We start from the raw sequence: 19,716 nt of genomic DNA, 5'->3' as shown, positions 1-19,716 counted from the left end.
TAGTAGGGTAGTACTGTAGTAGTATTAGTAGTAATCGTAGGGTAATACTGTAGTAATATTAGTAATAGTAGGGTAGTACAGTAGTAGTATTACTAGGGTAGTACAGTAGTAGTAATCGTAGGGTAATACTGTAGTAATATTAGTAATAGTAGGGTAGTACTGTAGTAGTATTACTAGGGTAGTACAGTAGTAGTAATCGTAGGGTAATACTGTAGTAATATTAGTAATAGTAGGGTAGTACTGTAGTAGTATTACTAGGGTAGTACAGTAGTAGTAATCGTAGGGTAATGCTGTAGTAGTATTAGTAATAGTTGCGTAGTACTGTAGTAGTATTACTAGGGTAGTACAGTAGTAGTAATAGTAGGGTAATACTGTAGTAGTATTAGTAGGGTAGTACTGTAGTAGTATTACTAGGGTAGTACCGTAGTAGTAATAGTAGGGTAATACTGTAGTAGTATTAGTAGGGTAGTACTGTAGTAGTATTACTAGGGTAGTACAGTGGTAGTAATCGTAGGGTAGTACAGTAGTAGTATTAGTAGGGTAGTACAGTAGTAATATTAGTAATAGTGGGGTAGTACTGTAGTAGTATTACTAGGGTAGTACAGTAGTAGTATTACTAGGGTAGTACAGTAGTAGTATTACTAGGGTAATACAGTAGTAGTAATCGTAGGGTAATGTTGTGTATCTCACCTCCAGCATGAGCTGGGTGAACTCCTCGTTGCTAAGGAACGGAGGTTTCCAGTCCTGTCTGATCTCACTGGACTCAGACTGAGCAGAGGTCTCTGTTAGAGACACATACACATTATAGTGATCAGAAATATACATGAGAATACACATTATAGTGATCAGAAATATACATGAGAATACACACATTATAGTGTTTAGAAATATACATGAGAATACACACATTATAGTATATAGAAATACAGTATATAGAGTACACCATTTATACAATACAGTCAACTACTGATCCTGATAAGATCATAAAGGGACCTTCACCAGTACCTAAAATACTCTATTTTAAAACACTATTTTCTCCTCATATCCTCACTCCTCAATAATGTAAGTATTCATGACATTACTCAAGAATAATTTACATTTCAGTTATATGTCCATGACTCTCAAAAGCAACAGTTCTGTTTGTTTACATTCATCACAACAACAGGAAGTAGAAACAAAAAATGGTAGTAAAGGGGGCGGGTACCGTTGTGTTTACACAGGAAGTCGATGCTCTTCTGCAGGATGGTGGACTTGTCCATCTTGCGTGTGATGCCAGGCAACATGGTCCCCAGCTCCTTGATGAGGACATTGAACTGGTCGCGTCTCTTCTTCTCTGACTTGTTACGGGACACGCTGTGGATTACAATAGATTACAGATTCGATTACAATGGAATATATTTTAAAAAGACCTTTCAATGAAGAATAGAATGGAGAGTCTCTAGCCCTTTTTATCAGTTGGGTAGTTACAATATTCTATCTACAGTCTCACTGAATGGCAACATGTCTCACCTGTTTCAGCTAATCAGGGTCTTAGTGATTAGTTATGTGATTCAGCTGTGTGTTAGTCCTGTGTGTTAGTCCTGTTTCAGCTAATCAGGGTCTTAGTGATTAGTTATGTGAATCAGCTGTGTGTTAGTCCTGTTTCAGCTAATCAGGGTCTTAGTGATTAGTTATGTGAATCAGCTGTGTGTTAGTCCTGTGTGTTAGTCCTGTTTCAGCTAATCAGGGTCTTAGTGATTAGTTATGTGAATCAGCTGTGTGTTAGTCCTGTTTCAGCTAATCAGGGTCTTAGTGATTAGTTATGTGAATCCGCTGTGTGTTAGTCCTGTTTCAGCTAATCAGGGTCTTAGTGATTAGTTATGTGATTCAGCTGTGTGTTAGTCCTGTGTGTTAGTTCTGTTTCAGCTAATCAGGGTCTTAGTGATTAGTTATGTGATTCAGCTGTGTGTTAGTCCTGTGTGTTAGTCCTGTTTCAGCTAATCAGGGTCTTAGTGATTAGTTATGTGAATCAGCTGTGTGTTAGTCCTGTGTGTTAGTCCTGTTTCAGCTAATCAGGGTCTTAGTGATTAGTTATGTGATTCAGCTGTGTGTTAGTCCTGTTTCAGCTAATCAGGGTCTTAGTGATTAGTTGGTTATGTGAATCAGATGTGTGTTAGTCCTGTGTGTTAGTCCCATTTCAGCTAATCAGGGTCTTCGTGTTAGTCGTGATACGGAGGTCGTGGTGGTGATGTCATGGTGATACGGAGGTCATGGTGGTGATGTCTTCGTGTTAGTCGTGATATTGAGGTCATGGTGGTGATGTCTTCGTGTTAGTCGTGATATGGAGGTCATGGTGGTGATGTCTTCGTGTTAGTCGTGATATTGAGGTCATGGTGGTGATGTCTTCGTGTTAGTCGTGATATGGAGGTCGTGGTGGTGATGTCTTCGTGTTAGTCGTGATATTGAGGTCATGGTGGTGATGTCTTCGTGTTAGTCGTGATATTGAGGTCATGGTGGTGATGTCTTCGTGTTAGTCGTGATATTGAGGTCATGGTGGTGATGTCTTCGTGTTAGTCGTGATATGGAGATCATGGTGGTGATGTCTTCGTGTTAGTCGTGATACGGAGGTCATGGTGGTGATGTCTTCGTGTTAGTCATGATATGGAGGTCGTGGTGGTGATGTCTTCGTGTTAGTCGTGATATTGAGGTCATGGTGGTGATGTCTTCGTGTTAGTCGTGATATTGAGGTCATGGTGGTGATGTCTTCGTGTTAGTCGTGATATGGAGGTCATGGTGGTGATGTCTTCGTGTTAGTCGTGATATGGAGGTCATGGTGGTGATGTCATGGTGATACGGAGGTCATGGTGGTGATGTCTTCGTGTTAGTCGTGATATGGAGGTCATGGTGGTGATGTCTTCGTGTTAGTCATGATACGGAGGTCATGGTGGTGATGTCTTCGTGTTAGTCGTGATACGGAGGTCATGGTGGTGATGTCTTCGTGTTAGTCATGATACGGAGGTCATGGTGGTGATGTCTTCGTGTTAGTCATGATACGGAGGTCATGGTGGTGATGTCTTCGTGTTAGTCGTGATACGGAGGTCATGGTGGTGATGTCTTCGTGTTAGTCGTGATATGGAGGTCATGGTGGTGATGTCTTCGTGTTAGTCGTGATATGGAGGTCATGGTGGTGATGTCTTCGTGTTAGTCGTGATACGGAGGTCATGGTGGTGATGTCTTCGTGTTAGTCGTGATACGGAGGTCATGGTGGTGATGTCTTCGTGTTAGTCGTGATACGGAGGTCATGGTGGTGATGTCATGGTGATACGGAGGTCATGGTGGTGATGTCTTTGTGTTAGTCATGATATTGAGGTCGTGGTGGTGATGTCATGGTGATACGGAGGTCATGGTGGTGATGTCTTTGTGTTAGTCGTGATATGGAGGTCATGGTGGTGATGTCTTCGTGTTAGTAGTGATATTGAGGTCATTATGTCTTCGTGTTAGTCATGATATGGAGGTCATGGTGGTGATGTCTTCGTGTTAGTCGTGATATGGAGGTCATGGTGGTGATGTCTTCGTGTTAGTCATGATACGGAGGTCATGGTGGTGATGTCTTCGTGTTAGTCGTGATATGGAGGTCATGGTGGTGATGTCATGGTGATACGGAGGTCATGGTGGTGATGTCTTCGTGTTAGTCGTGATATGGAGGTCATGGTGGTGATGTCTTCGTGTTAGTCGTGATATGGAGGTCATGGTGGTGATGTCATGGTGATACGGAGGTCATGGTGGTGATGTCTTCGTGTTAGTCGTGATATGGAGGTCATGGTGGTGATGTCTTCGTGTTAGTCGTGATATGGAGGTCATGGTGGTGATGTCATGGTGATACGGAGGTCATGGTGGTGATGTCTTCGTGTTAGTCGTGATATGGAGGTCATGGTGGTGATGTCTTCGTGTTAGTCGTGATACGGAGGTCATGGTGGTGATGTCTTCGTGTTAGTCGTGATATGGAGGTCATGGTGGTGATGTCTTCGTGTTAGTCGTGATACGGAGGTCATGGTGGTGATGTCTTCGTGTTAGTCGTGATATTGAGGTCATTATGTCTTCGTGTTAGTCGTGATATGGAGGTCATGGTGGTGATGTCTTTGTGTTAGTCGTGATATGGAGGTCATGGTGGTGATGTCTTCGTGTTAGTCATGATACGGAGGTCATGGTGGTGATGTCTTCGTGTTAGTCGTGATACGAAGGTCATGGTGGTGATGTCATGGTGGTGATGTCTCACCGTTTTGCTTTGTCCTTCTCATCTTCTTCCATCGACCCATCGAAGATGCTAGAATCATCCCTGAGAAAGGAAAAGGCTTTATGGTTACGTTTGAAATAAATCTTCTGGAAATAGTTATCATTATTATAACATTTAACAATATGTCATCCTGAGTCAGCGTGTGAGAGAGAGAGAGAAAGAGAGAGAAAGAGAGAGAAAGAGAGAGAGAGAGAGAGAAAGAGAGAGAGATGGGAGAGAGAGAGAAAGAGAGAGAGAAAGAAAATGGAAGAGAGAGAGAAAGAGAGAGAGAGAGAAAGAGAGATGGGAGAGAGAGAGAAAGAGAGAGAGAAAGAAAATGGAAGAGAGAGAGAAAGAGATTGGGAGAGAGAGACAGAGAGTGAGGGAGAGAGAGACAGAGAGAGAGAGAGAGATGGGAGAGAGAGAGAAAGAGAGAGAGAAAGAAAATGGAAGAGAGAGAGAAAGAGATTGGGAGAGAGAGAGAGAGAGTGAGGGAGAGAGGTGTTGTAGTTTAGAAGAAGTGTTATCCTGGTCAGTGGGTAGGAGGAGTAACAGCTAGTATTTCTGAATGTGTACAACAGTAGGGGACAGTGTGTGTTATACCCTATGCTTGATGTCATGACTGGCTGTTGTTCAGGACTGTGGCTGCAGTGAAACAGTCTTTAGGCCTGAGGTAGTCATTTGGAAGAGGACCTGGAAGGATCAGCGAGAACCGTGAATTAACATCATTCATTATCCATCCATCCACACTACACAGTGAATAACCACATCATCCATCCATAACACACTACACAGTGAATAACCACATCATCCATCCATCCATAATACACAGTGAATAACCACATCATCCATCCATAATACACAGTGAATAACCACATCATCCATCCATAACACACTACACAGTGAATAACCATATCATCCATCCATAACACACAGTGAATAACCACATCATCCATAATACACAGTGAATAACCACATCATCCATCCATAACACAGTGAATAACCACATCATCCATCCATAACACACTACACAGTGAATAACCACATCATCCATCCATAATACACAGTGAATAACCACATCATCCATCCATAACACACTACACAGTGAATAACCACATCATCCATCCATAATACACAGTGAATAACCACATCATCCATCCATAACACACTACACAGTGAATAACCACATCATCCATAACACACTACACAGTGAATAACCACATCATCCATAACACACTACACAGTGAATAACCACATCATCCCTAACACACTACACAGTGAATAACCACATCATCCATCCATACACGTCATCCATTAACACATACAGGTCCATTTGTAAATCCCTCCACATTCCCCATGAAAGCAGCTCATCCATCTATCCAGACGTCCTGTATAAAAACCCATTTCCTCCATCAATAAGACTGTACTGGGGCTCGGCAACCAGCGTCGACGTGGAGGACACATACAGCCGTGTTCTAATAGGCCCATGGCAACGCCCACCAGCAATCACTATTCAGTCACACAGCACATATAGGGTTTCAGTAACTGTCATTACTGTGTGTATCCTCTAATGAAGCATCTGTCTGTCTGTCTCTCTCTCTCTTTTATCTCTCTGTTTGTCTGTCTGTCTGCCTCTCTCTGTCTGTCTGCCTCTCTCTGTCTGTCTGTCTGCCTCTCTCTGTCTCTGTCTCTCTCTCTCTTTATCTGTCTCTATGTCTCTATGTCTGCCTCTCTCTGTCTGTCTGCATCTCGGTCTGTCTGTCTGTCTGTCTCTCTCTGTCTCTCTGTCTGTCTGTCTGTCTGTCTGTCTGTCTGTCTGTCTGTCTGTCTGTCTGTCTGTCCTTACCCCACTGCAGCCTGTGTGTGTGGACACAGTTTCAGCTCGCTCTCAGGGGTTGTGGTGGGGGTCAGGGGTTAAAAGTGACTGAGGTCACCTCTATCATCTCTGGACACCAGACGCTGAGTCCAACACGTCCATCACGCCACCCTGCAGCACACAAATTACACTGGTCATTTTTAACCTCTCTGTTTTAACATATATAAAAACATCATATTATAAATATCCCCAATTGATGACCATTTAGGCCAAGAACATGAATGTGTTTAATACAAACATCATCTGACATAACATCTCTGTTCATCATCTGACATAACATCTCTGTTCATCATCTGACATAACATCTCTGTTCATCATCTCACATAACATCTCTGTTCATCATCTGACATAACATCTCTGTTCATCATCTCACATAACATCTCTGTTCATCATCTCACATAACATCTCTGTTCATCATCTGACATAACATCTCTGTTCATCATCTGACATAACATCTCTGTTCATCATCTCACATAACATCTCTGTTCATCATCTGACATAACATCTCTGTTCATCATCTCACATAACATCTCTATTCATCATCTGACATAACATCTCTGTTCATCATCTGACATAACATCTCTGTTCATCATCTGACATAACATCTCTGTTCATCATCTGACATAACATCTCTGTTCATCATCTGACATAACATCTCTGTTCATCATCTGACATAACATCTCTGTTCATCATCTGACATAACATCTCTGTTCATCATCTGACATAACATCTCTGTTCATCATCTGACAACATCTCTGTTCATCATCTGACATAACATCTCTGTTCATCATCTGACATAACATCTCTATTCATCATCTGACATAACATCTCTGTTCATCATCTGACATAACATCTCTATTCATCATCTGACATAACATCTCTGTTCATCATCTGACATAACATCTCTGTTCATCATCTGACATAACATCTCTGTTCATCATCTGACATAACATCTCTGTTCATCATCTGACATAACATCTCTGTTCATCATCTGACAACATCTCTGTTCATCATCTGACATAACATCTCTGTTCATCATCTGACATAACATCTCTATTCATCATCTGACATAACATCTCTGTTCATCATCTGACATAACATCTCTATTCATCATCTGACATAACATCTCTGTTCATCATCTGACATAACATCTCTGTTCATCATCTGACAACATCTCTGTTCATCATCTGACATAACATCTCTGTTCATCATCTGACATAACATCTCTATTCATCATCTGACATAACATCTCTGTTCATCATCTGACATAACATCTCTGTTCATCATCCGACATAACATCTCTATTCATCATCTCACATAACATCTCTATTCATCATCTGACATAACATCTCTATTCATCATCTGACATAACATCTCTGTTCATCATCTGACATAACATCTCTGTTCATCATCTGACATAACATCTCTGTTTTCACATGTATAAAGATGTCAAGAGGCTTTACAACTCATGACCATGTAGTTAGAGACCAGTGTCGTGTGATTGGAAGGTTGGGGGTTCAGGTCAGTTGAACCAGAGACTGGAACAATGGGACCTGTTGCCTCTCTGCTTGACACTTAGTATTAAGTAGATGGATTGGGGAGGTAAGGCCTTGCAATGGACTAGTGTCCTGTCCAGGGGGTGTCCTTGTACATCAAGCTGTCTCCCTACAGAAACAGGATATAGACTAGTGTCCTGTCCAGATGGTGGACTGGTACATCAAGCTGCCTCACTACAGAAACAGGAGATAGACTAGTGTCCTGTCCAGGGGGTGTCCTGGTACATCAAGCTGTCTCACTACAGAAACAGGAGATAGACTAGTGTCCTGTCCAGGGGGTGTCCTGGTACATCAAGCTGTCTCCCTACAGAAACAGGACCCATCACTCTACCAGGGAGATCCCATTGGACCCATCACTCTACCAGGGAGATCTCGTGTGGTCCCGTGTGGCTCAGTTGGTAGAGCATGGCGCTTGCAACGCCAGGGTTGTGGGTTCATTCCCCACGGGGGGACCAGGATGAAAATGTATGAACTTTCCAATTTGTAAGTCGCTCTGGATAAGAGCGTCAGCTAAATGACTTAAAATGTAAAATGTAAAATCTCATTGGACATTTATGACAGACATCTTATTTTGTTTAAATGTGAAAATGGGGGTTTTAGGCTGGGTATCTGAAAAACACTTTGTCACAACTGTTGAGATAAAATGGGCTTCATAAAAACACATTTAAATTGTATTATAAATTAAGCCTCGCCGAGGAAACCAACAGACATTTAAAATGGCAGATATAATACTAAAAACATACATCAGACATTTAATAGTATGGGAACGTATCTAGGGAGAAACGAATTCTCCTGCTTCAAAAGACAAGGGCAGCTCTAGTAGCACGAGGTCAGCCACCTGATTCAAATATGACTCCAATCAAGCCCTTGATGAACTCAAATCAGGTGTTAGCACTGGAACAAGAGGCTGCGATATATCGTTATACTACACTGAAACAAAATATAAACGCGACGTTTAAAGTGTTGGTCCCATGTTTCATGAGCTGAAATAGAAGATCACAGACATTTTTCATATGCACAAAAAGCGTATTTCTTTCAAATTGTAAGACACTGCATCTCAGTGCTAGAGACGTCACTACAGACCCTGGTTCGATCATTGGCTGTATCACAACCGGCCGTGATTGGGAGTCCCGTAGGATCAGCGCACAATTGGCCCAGCGTCGTCCGGGTTAGGGTTTGACCGGGGTAGGCCGTCATTGTAAATAAGAATTTGTTCTTAACCGACTTGCCTAGTTAAATAAAAGGTCAACTAAAGAAAGAAAACAAATTGTTGCATCATTCACCCGCCGTCATCACCTCATGTTTCAGCACGATAATGCGCCAGCCCGTGTCGCAAGAATATGTACACAATTCCTGGAAGCTGAAAATGTCCTAATACTTCCATGGCCCTGCATACTCACCAGACATGTTACCCAAATGAACATGTTTGGGTGGTCTAGTTGGACGTGTACGACAGTGTTCCAGTTCCCGCCAACTTCGCCGAACCATTGAATAGGAAGTGGTTCCACATTCCACAGGCCACAAAACACCAACAGCCGAACTCATCTCGTGCAGCGCGAGGAAAATTGTGGTCACACCAGAAACGGACTGGTTTTCTGATTCACTCCCCTACCTTTTTATTTAAGGTATCTGTGACCAACAGATGCATATCTGTATTCCCAGTCATGTGAAATCCACAGATTAGGACCTAATGAATTCATTTCAATTGACTGATTTCCTTATATGAACTGTAACTCAGTAAAATCTCTGAAATTGTTGCATGTTGCGTTTATATTTTTTCTTCAGTATAAAATTCACCCTACCTATAATATATACATATTTACAAATGTTTTCACATGATGTTTCTATTAGTTTAAAAAAACAAAAAACAGTTTGTTCGTAACATTTGAAAAAAAGTTTTCTTAAATTGACTGTGTGATTTTAATGCCCTGATTTCTATTGGTAAATGATTCCAGTCAGTTGGGCCTTTTGTATCTGAAAGATCTTACTCTAACCTCATGATGTACCTTTGGGATGTGGAATTACTGCTGTTATCGACATGAGTAGTGAGTCTTGTAACGTTAGGTGTTCCTTAATATATAAAAGAGACATTTAAAGTTACATTTAAATCAAATATATTGATACCAATACAGTTGTCTTCTGTTTGGAAGTGGCAGCCAAGTCAGTGATTCATTGTGCGGCAGATAGTTTAGTGGTTAGTGCGTTGGGCTAGTAACCGAAAGGCTGTTTTTCACCGAGCTGACTAGGTGAAAATATGTTGTTTAGCCCCTGAACACCGCAGTTAACCCACTGTTCCCAGGCCGTCATAAGAATGTGTTTTTAATAACTGACTTGCCAAGTTAAATGAAAGGTCACATTTTTTAAAATCGTACATTTGGGCAATGATCCAATCATAAATCTGCGAATATCGTTATAAGTGACATCTAATCCGCTAGTATAAACCGCAGAAACGGATACGCGCCGTGGATGTTGTACAGCTAAAACCTTTGGTAAAGAGTCACAGGTGTTCGCGTTATATAACCGAAAAATATATCCTCCAATCATAGCTGCAGGAAAAACTGCCCAGGTAAAATAGTGGACCGTTTTCTTAGAATTCCGAAGACGCGAATCCATTCTTAGAACCCTCAACTGACTTCCAAAATGTAGAATGACATTCTAACGACGTCTCAATCAATCACCAAGAGCGACATGGTTGACATATATCAAAAGGCTGGCGGGTACTCGAGTCCAGCTAAGCTGTCACGCAACTATTGACATTGACACAACTGTAGTTAAAGCTAGCCTAGCAGCGCATCTTCAACAATGTAGCGGTCAACTTTCGAAATTGTTACAATTTCCTCGAAAACGGGAACATCAAATAGATAGTCACGCCGCAGGAGATAGCGACGACAAAAAAAACATTTCGCAGCAGACGCGCACACATTCACACGCTCGCCCACTCACACAGCGCTCGCTCTCTCTCTCGAATGTGGGTCAGTGGGCCTTGTCGTGTCCCGAGCGTGCGGAAACGGTTCCAAAGCCCCATCTGCAGTCCTCGGTTCGCTTCCGTGGGCTAAAAATACATTTGTACACCTCTCCGCTGAGCGACTTCAACGTATAACAAGATATTTAACGTTATATAAATATATGTTTTGACATCTTACCTGCCCAAATTTTAGATTTAATGGCTCCGCGTTTTTGTTTTTCAGAGGTTGATTCGGGGGGGTTGGACTCTAAGCTCAGAGAAAAACAGAAGGCTTCTACTTCATATTCCGCCATACAGTCATGCGCAATAGAGAATACAGGGAGCACTATTTGGCAAGTACAGTAAGAGGTACTGCAAGGCAACAAGTCAACAGCGACAAAACAGGATAGTATGGGTGCTTCGGGGCTATTTTATGAATACGTCAGTTTGAAAAATAGTTTAATTTTTTTTTGCTTTATAAATGACCTTGTAAGACTGGTTGTGAAATAAGTGTGAAATATGATAATGCAATGGGGAACTGATAGGCCTGTGATTTGCAGCCTACTATATTTGTATGATGGGATATTTAAAACACAAAACAATCACAGCGAGAATTTCATTGATTCTTTCCTTACATTTCTCGACCCCTCGGTGCATTGTGACATCATAGTTAAATAAAGGTTCCATTTTTAAAAAAAAGTTACGTTTCATTTTCCACTTCACAGAATCACAGTTCCACCGTTGCAAAATCACTGTGATTTATCTTAGGGTAATTTACAGTTAAGATACGGTTCACATAGCCTATATATATGATACGGTTCACATAGCCTATATATATGATACAGTTCACATAGCCTATATATATGATACGGTTCACATAGCCTATATATATGATACAGTTCACATAGCCTATAAATGATACTGATATTTCTCGAGTAAACACAGCGCAACAACAGGTTTCTATCGCTGCCGTCGAGGAACTGTTCAGGAAAGGGGGTTTCCCTCTATCGTCCAATCACAGGCTCTGAATGTCCGTGACGCATTAACTCAGAAAATGGTGCGAGGTCCCCCTGTCGTATACGTTTAATACTGTATCCATGGTGAGTGTACAAAATAGCTTCAATTCGTCTGGGCATGGACTCGACAAGGTGTCGAAAGCGTTTCCACAGGAATGCTGGCCCATGTTGACTTCAATGCTTCCCGGAAAGCAGGATTAAAATAATTACCTTTATAATAAAGCATTACATGCATATCATCGCAATTGCGCAAGAGCATAGAGCAGCAGAGTCGAGGCTCTTACAGAAGTTGACCACATGAGGAAATATTTTAGTAGCCTAGGGTCCGGAACATTTTTTTTTTGCTTATATAAACGCATTTCATGCAATTCTACCTCATTTTACATGAATGGAGACTTTGGCAAAATATTTTTGGGTACGACAACACTGACAAACTGACCATCTGAGATAAATGAAAACGACCTTGTCATGAATCCACCAATAGCCTTGGTCTAGGTGTGTGGAGACATATTGTAGGCTACAATATCAGGAGGAAATTATCGTTATTAAAATTCTTTCCGGTTTCACTGACTCACCCTATGACGCACAGCTCACTCACTGGTGGTGGCCGATGAGCTCGTGCCAAAAGTCTGTCTCTCTCTTGTTTTACTTTGTAAAACAATATTTGGGAAGTTGATCAAATATTTTGGTATCCTAGAGCAGACAGCTGAGAATATTCTCTTTTCAGCAGGAGCCATTTCAAATCAAATCAAAGTTTATTTGTCACGTGCGCTGAATACAATAGGTGTAGTAGACCTTACAGTGAAATGCATACTTACACCAATGGTGCGGAAAAAAAGGTATGTGTGTGTGTGTGTGTGTGTGTGTGTGTGTGTGTGTGTGTGTAAAGAAATAAAACAACAGTAAAAAGACATTTGAAAAAAGAGTAGCAAGGCTACATGCAGACACCTGTTAGTCAGGCTGATTGAGGTAGTATGTACATGTAGGTATGGTTAAAGTGACTATGCATATATGATGAACAGAGAGTAGCAGAAGCGTAAAAGAGGGGTTGGTGGGTGGTGGGTGGGACACAATGCAGATAGCCCGGTTAGCCAATGTGCTGGAGCACTGGTTGGTCGGCCCAATTAGGTAGTATGTACTTGAATGTATAGTTAAAGTGACTATGCACATATGATAAACAGAGAGTAGCAGCAGCGTAAAAGAGGGGTGGGGGTGGGGGGGGGGCACAATGCAAATAGTCCGGGTAACCATCTGGTTACCTGTTCAGGAGTCTTATGGCTTGGGGGTAAAAACTGTTGAGAAGCCTTTTTGTCCTAGACTTGGCACTCCGGTACCGCTTGCCATGCGGTAGTAGAGAGAACAGTCTATGACTGGGGTGGCTGGGGTCTTTGACAATTTTTAGGGCCTTCCCCTGACACCGCCTGGTATAGAGGTCCTGGATGGTAGGAATCTTGGCCCCAGTGATGTACTGGGCCATTTGCACTACCCTCTGTAGGGCCATGCGGTCGGAGGCCGTGCAGTTGCCATACCAGGCAGTGATGCAACCAGTCAGGTTGCTCTCGATGTTGCAGCTGTAAAACCTTTTGAGGATCTGGGGACCCATGCCAAATCTTTTTAGTTTCCTGAGGGGGAAAAGGCTTTGTCGTGCCCTCTTCACGACTGTCTTGGTGTGTTTGGACCAATCTAGTTTGATGTTGATGTGGACACCGATTGTGTCCACAACACCTTCACATGTGCTTTACAACCTGTGTTTTCCCGCGATTGTATTTGAAATCATGTGATATGCCTGTTCTGTCTGCATGCTGTTCACTTGTGATTGGGCAACACATACTCCACAGCTAGGCTATTTTAAAACAATGCCTTGTGATTGGGCAACACATACTCCACAGCTAGGCTATTTTAAAACAATGCCTTGTGATTGGGCAACACATACTCCACAGCTAGGCTATATTAAAACAATGCCTTGTGATTGGGCAACACATACTCCACAGCTAGGCTATTTTAAAACAATGCCTTGTGATTGGGCAACACATACTCCACAGCTAGGCTATATTAAAACAATGCCTTGTGATTGGGCAACACATACTCCACAGCTAGGCTATTTTAAAACAATGCCTTGTGATTGGGCAACACATACTCCACAGCTAGGCTATATTAAAACAATGCCTTGTGATTGGGCAACACATACTCCACAGCTAGGCTATTTTAAAACAATGCCTTGTGATTGGGCAACACATACTCCACAGCTAGGCTATTTAAAACAATGCCTTGTGATTGGGCAACACATACTCCACAGCTAGGCTATTTTAAAACAATGCCTTGTGATTGGGCAACACATACTCCACAGCTAGGCTATTTTAAAACAATGCCTTGTGATTGGGCAACACATACTCCACAGCTAGGCTATTTTAAAACAGTGCCTTGTGATTGGGCTAGCATGGTGGTAACACAAACAAAATCGTAGAGCAAAACCAGGTTCAGTCTGCAGTCCAACAGACACTGGGAGACAAATTCGCCTTTCAGCAGGACAATAACCTACAACACAAGGCCAAATCTACACTGTAGTTTCTTACCAAGAAGACAGTGAATGTTTCTGAGTGGCCTAGTTACAGTTCTGACTTAATTCGTCTCAGGGGTGTATTGACTCAGGGGTGTAAATACCTTTTGTAAATGAGATATTTACAGTGCCTTCGGAAAGTGTTCAGCCCTATTCTAAAATGGATTCAATAAAACACATTTTCAAAACAAAAAAACTGAAATACCTTATTTACATAAGTATTCAGACCCTTTGCTGTGAGATTCGAAGTTTTGCTCAGGTGCATCCTGTTTGGAACCGTTTCCACACCCTAGATCCTCAGGTGCATCCTGTTTGGAACCGTTTCCACACCCTTGATCCTCAGGTGCATCCTGTTTGGAACCGTTTCCACACCCTTGATCCTCAGGTGCATCCTGTTTGGAACCGTTTCCACACCCTTGATCCTCAGGTGCATCCTGTTTGGAACCGTTTCCACACCCTAGATCCTCAGGTGCATCCTGTTTGGAACCGTTTCCACACCCTTGATCCTCAGGTGCACCCTGTTTGGAACCGTTTCCACACCCTAGATCCTCAGGTGCATCCTGTTTGGAACCGTTTCCACACCCTAGATCCTCAGGTGCATCCTGTTTGGAACCGTTTCCACACCCTTGATCCTCAGTTGCACCCTGTTTGGAACCGTTTCCACACCCTAGATCCTCAGGTGCACCCTGTTTGGAACCGTTTCCACACCCTTGATCCTCAGGTGCACCCTGTTTGGAACCGTTTCCACACCCTTGATCCTCAGGTGCATCCTGTTTGGAACCGTTTCCACACCCTAGATCCTCAGTTGCACCCTGTTTGGAACCGTTTCCACACCCTTGATCCTCAGGTGCACCCTGTTTGGAACCGTTTCCACACCCTTGATCCTCAGGTGCATCCTGTTTGGAACCGTTTCCACACCCTTGATCCTCAGGTGCATCCTGTTTGGAACCGTTTCCACACCCTTGATCCTCAGGTGCATCCTGTTTGGAACCGTTTCCACACCCTTGATCCTCAGGTGCATCCTGTTTGGAACCGTTTCCACACCCTTGATCCTCAGGTGCATCCTGTTTGGAACCGTTTCCACACCCTTGATCCTCAGTTGCACCCTGTTTGGAACCGTTTCCACACCCTAGATCCTCAGGTGCATCCTGTTTGGAACCGTTTCCGCACCCTTGATCCTCAGTTGCACCCTGTTTGGAACCGTTTCCACACCCTTGATCCTCAGGTGCATCCTGTTTGGAACCGTTTCCACACCCTAGATCCTCAGGTGCACCCTGTTTCCATTGATCATCCTTGATGTTTCTACAACTTGATTGGAGTCCACCTGTGGAAAATTCAATTGATTGGACATGATTTGGAAAGGCACACACCTGTCTATATAAGGTCCCACAGTTGACAGTGCATGTCAGAGCAAAAACCAAGCTATGAGGTCGAAGGAATTGTATGTAGAGCTCCAAGACAAGATTGTGTCGAGGCACAGATCTGGGGAAGGTTGCGAAAACATTTCTGCAGCATTGAAGGTCCCCGAGAACACAGTGGCCTCCATCATTCTTAAATGGTGAAGTTTGGAACCACCAATACCCTTCCTAGAGCTGGTCGCCTGGCCAATCGGGAGAGAAGGGCCTTGGTCAGGGAGTGACCAAGAACCCGATGGTCATTCTGACAGAGCTCTAGAGTTAATGTGTGGAGATGGGAGAACCTTTCAGAAGGACAACCATCTCTGCAGCATTCCACCAATCAGACATTTATGGTAGAGTGGCCTGACGGAAGCCACTCCTCACTAAAAGGCACATGACAGCCTGTTTGGAGTTTGTCAAAAGGCACCTAAAGGATTCTCAGACCATGAGAAACAGATTCTCTGGTCTGATTAAACCAAGCTTGAACTCTTTGGCCTGAAAGTCAAGCTTCACGTCTGGAGGAAACCTGGCACCATCCCTACGTTGAAGCATGGTGGTCACAGTTATCCTTCTTGCTCTGCAGCAGACTGATATAGAATCTGTCCTATGATGTTGAACTGCAGCAGACTGATATAGAATCTGTCCTATGATGTTGCACTGCAGCAGACTGCCATAGAACCTGTCCTATGATATAGAATCTATCCTATGATGTTGAACTGCAGCAGACTGATATAGAATCTATCCTATGATGTAGAACTGCAGCAGACTGATATAGAATCTATCCTATGATGTAGAACTGCAGCAGACTGATATAGAATCTATCCTATGATGTAGAACTGCAGCAGACTGATATAGAATCTATCCTATGATGTAGAACTGCAGCAGACTGATATAGAATCTATCCTATGATGTAGAACTGCAGCAGACTGATATATAATCTATCCTATGATGTTGAACTGCAGCAGACTGATATAGAATCTATCCTATGATGTAGAACTGCAGCAGACTGACATAGAATCTATCCTATGATGTAGAACTGCAGCAGACTGACATAGAATCTATCCTATGATGTTGAACTGCAGCAGACTGATATAGAATCTATCCTATGATGTAGAACTGCAGCAGACTGACATAGAATCTATCCTATGATGTTGCACTGCAGCAGAATGACATAGAATATATCCTATGATGTTGCACTGCAGCAGACTGACACATTGGAGACTCACACATGTTTATAAAATAAGATATAACATACTTTATTACAGCATATTATAAAATAACAAGTGAGCTCAATATGAGTAAGGAAAGGGAAAGAGGGGATACCTAGTCTGTTGTCCAACTGACTGTATTCAACTGAAATGTGTCTTCCGCATTTAACCCAACACCTGTATTAAATCTGATCTGGATCACATGTAATGAGTCAATATGAATAGCTACCTACACCAGTATTAAATCTGATCTGGATCACATGTAATGAGTCAATATGAATAGCTACCTACACCTGTATTAAATCTGATCTGGATCACATGTAATGAGGCAATATGAATAGCTACCTACACCTGTAAATCTGATCTGGATCACATGTAATGAGTCAATATGTCACGATCGTGTGGAGGAGAGACGGACCAAAACGCAGCATGTGGAAAATAAGCCATCTTCCTTTTATTATTGAAGAAGGCAAAACGAAACAAAACACTTGCAAACTAACAAAACAACAAACGACCGTGAAGCTATAAACGTAGTGCACACACACAGGCTACAAACGTTCACCATAGACAATTCCCCACAACAAACTAAAGCCTATGGCTACCTTAAATATGGCTCCCAATCAGAGACAACAGAAACCAGCTGTCTCTAATTGGGAACCCATTCAGGCAACCATAGACTTTCCTAGACAACTACTCACAACATAGACACAGCTAGACAACTATACTAAACATAAACCCAACTACTCTAAATAAACCCCCTAAACCTTACAAACACCCTGGAAACTACAAAACCCACATAAATACCCATGTCACACCCTGACCTAACTAAAATAATAAAGAAAACAAAGAATACTAAGGCCAGGGCGTGACACAATATGAATAGCTACCTACACCTGTAAATCTGATCTGGATCACATGTAATGAGTCAATATGAATAGCTACCTACACCTGTATTAAATCTGATCTGGATCACATGTAATGAGTCAATATGAATAGCTACCTACACCTGTATTAAATCTGATCTGGATCACATCATGTAACAAGTCAATATAAGTAGCTACCTACACCTGTAAATCTGATCTGGATCACATCATGTAATGAGTCAATATGAATAGCTACCTACACCTGTATTAAATCTGATCTGGATCACATGTAATGAGTCAATATGAGTAGCTACCTACACCTGTATTAAATCTGATCTGGATCACATGTAATGAGTCAATATGAATAGCTACCTACACCTGTATTAAATCTGATCTGGATCACATGTAATGAGTCAATATGAATAGCTACCTACACCTGTATTAAATCTGATCTGGATCACATGTAATGAGGCAATATGAATAGCTACCTACACCTGTAAATCTGATCTGGATCACATGTAATGAGTCAATATGAATAGCTACCTACACCTGTATTAAATCTGATCTGGATCACATGTAATGAGTCAATATGAATAGCTACCTACACCTGTATTAAATCTGATCTGGATCACATGTAATGAGTTAATATGAGTGGCTACCTACACCTGTAAATCTGATCTGGATCACATCATGTAACAAGTCAATATAAGTAGCTACCTACACCTGTAAATCTGATCTGGATCACATCATGTAATGAGTCAATATGAATAGCTAACTACACCTGTATTAAATCTGATCTGGATCACATGTAATGAGTCAATATGAGTAGCTACCTACACCTGTATTAAATCTGATCTGGATCACATCATGTATTGAGTTAATATGAATAGCTACCTACACCTGTATTAAATCTGATCTGGATCACATGTAACAACTCAATATGAATAGCTACCTACACCTGTATTAAATCTGATCATCTGGATCACATCATGTAATGAGTCAATATGAGTAGCTACCTACACCCGTATTAAATCTGATCTGGATCACATCATGTAATGAGTCAATATGAGTAGCTACCTACACCTGTATTAAATCTGATCTGGATCACATGTAATGTAATCACATGTAATCTTTCTCTCTCTCTCTCTGAGAACCTGAGCCCTAGGACCATACGTCACGGCAAACCGGGCATGATGACTCCTTGCTGTCCCCAGTCCACCTGGCCTTGCTGCTATTCCAGTTTCAACTGTTCTGCCTGCGGTTATGGAACCGCCACCTGTCCCAGACCTGCTGTTTTCAACTCTTAATGATCGGCTATGAAAAGCCAACTGAAAATTATTCATGATTATTATTTGACCATGCTTGTCACTTATGAACATTTTGAACATCTTGGCTTAGTTCTGTTATAATCTCCACCCGGCACAGCCAGAAGAGGACTGGCCACCCCTCATAGCCTGGTTCCTCTCTAGGTATCTTCCTAGGTTTTGGCCTTTCTAGGGAGTTTTTCCAAGCCACCGTGCTTCTACACCTGCATTGCTTGCTGTTTGGGGTTTTAGGCTGGGTTTCTGTACAGCACTTCGAGATATTAGCTGATGTACGAAGGGCTATATAAAATAAACTTGATTTGATTTGATGAGTTAATATAAGTAGCTACCTACACCTGTATTAAATCTGATCTGGATCACATGTAATGAGTCAATATGAATAGCTACCTACACTTGTATTAAATCTGATCTGGATCACATGTAATGAGTCAATATGAATAGCTACCTACACCTGTATTAAATCTGATCTGGATCACATGTAATGAGTTAATATAAGTAGCTACCTACACCTGTATTAAATCTGATCTGGACCACATGTAATGAGTCAATATGAATAGCTACCTACACCTGTATTAAATCTGATCTGGATCACATCATGTAATGAGTTAATATGAGTCGCTACCTACACCTGTAAATCTGATCTGGATCACATCATGTAATGAGTCAATATGAGTAGCTACCTACACCTGTATTAAATCTGATCTGGATCACATGTAATGAGT

At 42.0% G+C, this 19,716-nt stretch overlaps 1 protein-coding gene across 6 annotated transcripts in view; it reads right to left on the bottom strand.

The window, feature by feature from the left end:
- clockb (clock circadian regulator b) overlaps nucleotides 1-10,938 on the bottom strand; it is a 47,608-nt gene extending 36,670 nt beyond the window's left edge. For 4 of the 6 annotated variants that reach the window (XR_011675785.1, XM_071408289.1, XM_071408292.1 and 1 more), the window contains exons 1-6: nucleotides 10,828-10,938; nucleotides 6,099-6,239; nucleotides 4,856-4,945; nucleotides 4,256-4,315; nucleotides 1,205-1,353; nucleotides 691-782 (exon numbers count right to left, since the gene is read on the bottom strand). Coding sequence is in view for 5 of the 6 variants with exons in the window: in XM_071408289.1 (XP_071264390.1) it covers nucleotides 691-782; nucleotides 1,205-1,353; nucleotides 4,256-4,315; nucleotides 4,856-4,872 (318 nt within the window). In the remaining variant the exon portion in view is untranslated. Of the gene's footprint in view, nucleotides 1-690; nucleotides 783-1,204; nucleotides 1,354-4,255; nucleotides 4,316-4,855; nucleotides 4,946-6,098; nucleotides 6,240-9,084; nucleotides 9,288-10,827 lie in introns of those variants that run through there. The other 2 variants (XM_071408290.1, XM_071408291.1) reach the window with 2 other exon arrangements.
- Between the last annotated feature and the right edge of the window lie 8,778 nt (nucleotides 10,939-19,716).

Source organism: Salvelinus alpinus, chromosome 6 (genome assembly GCF_045679555.1).
Source record: "Salvelinus alpinus chromosome 6, SLU_Salpinus.1, whole genome shotgun sequence".
Taxonomy (NCBI): domain Eukaryota; kingdom Metazoa; phylum Chordata; class Actinopteri; order Salmoniformes; family Salmonidae; genus Salvelinus; species Salvelinus alpinus.
This window is presented reverse-complemented; position numbering and strand designations above follow the sequence as displayed.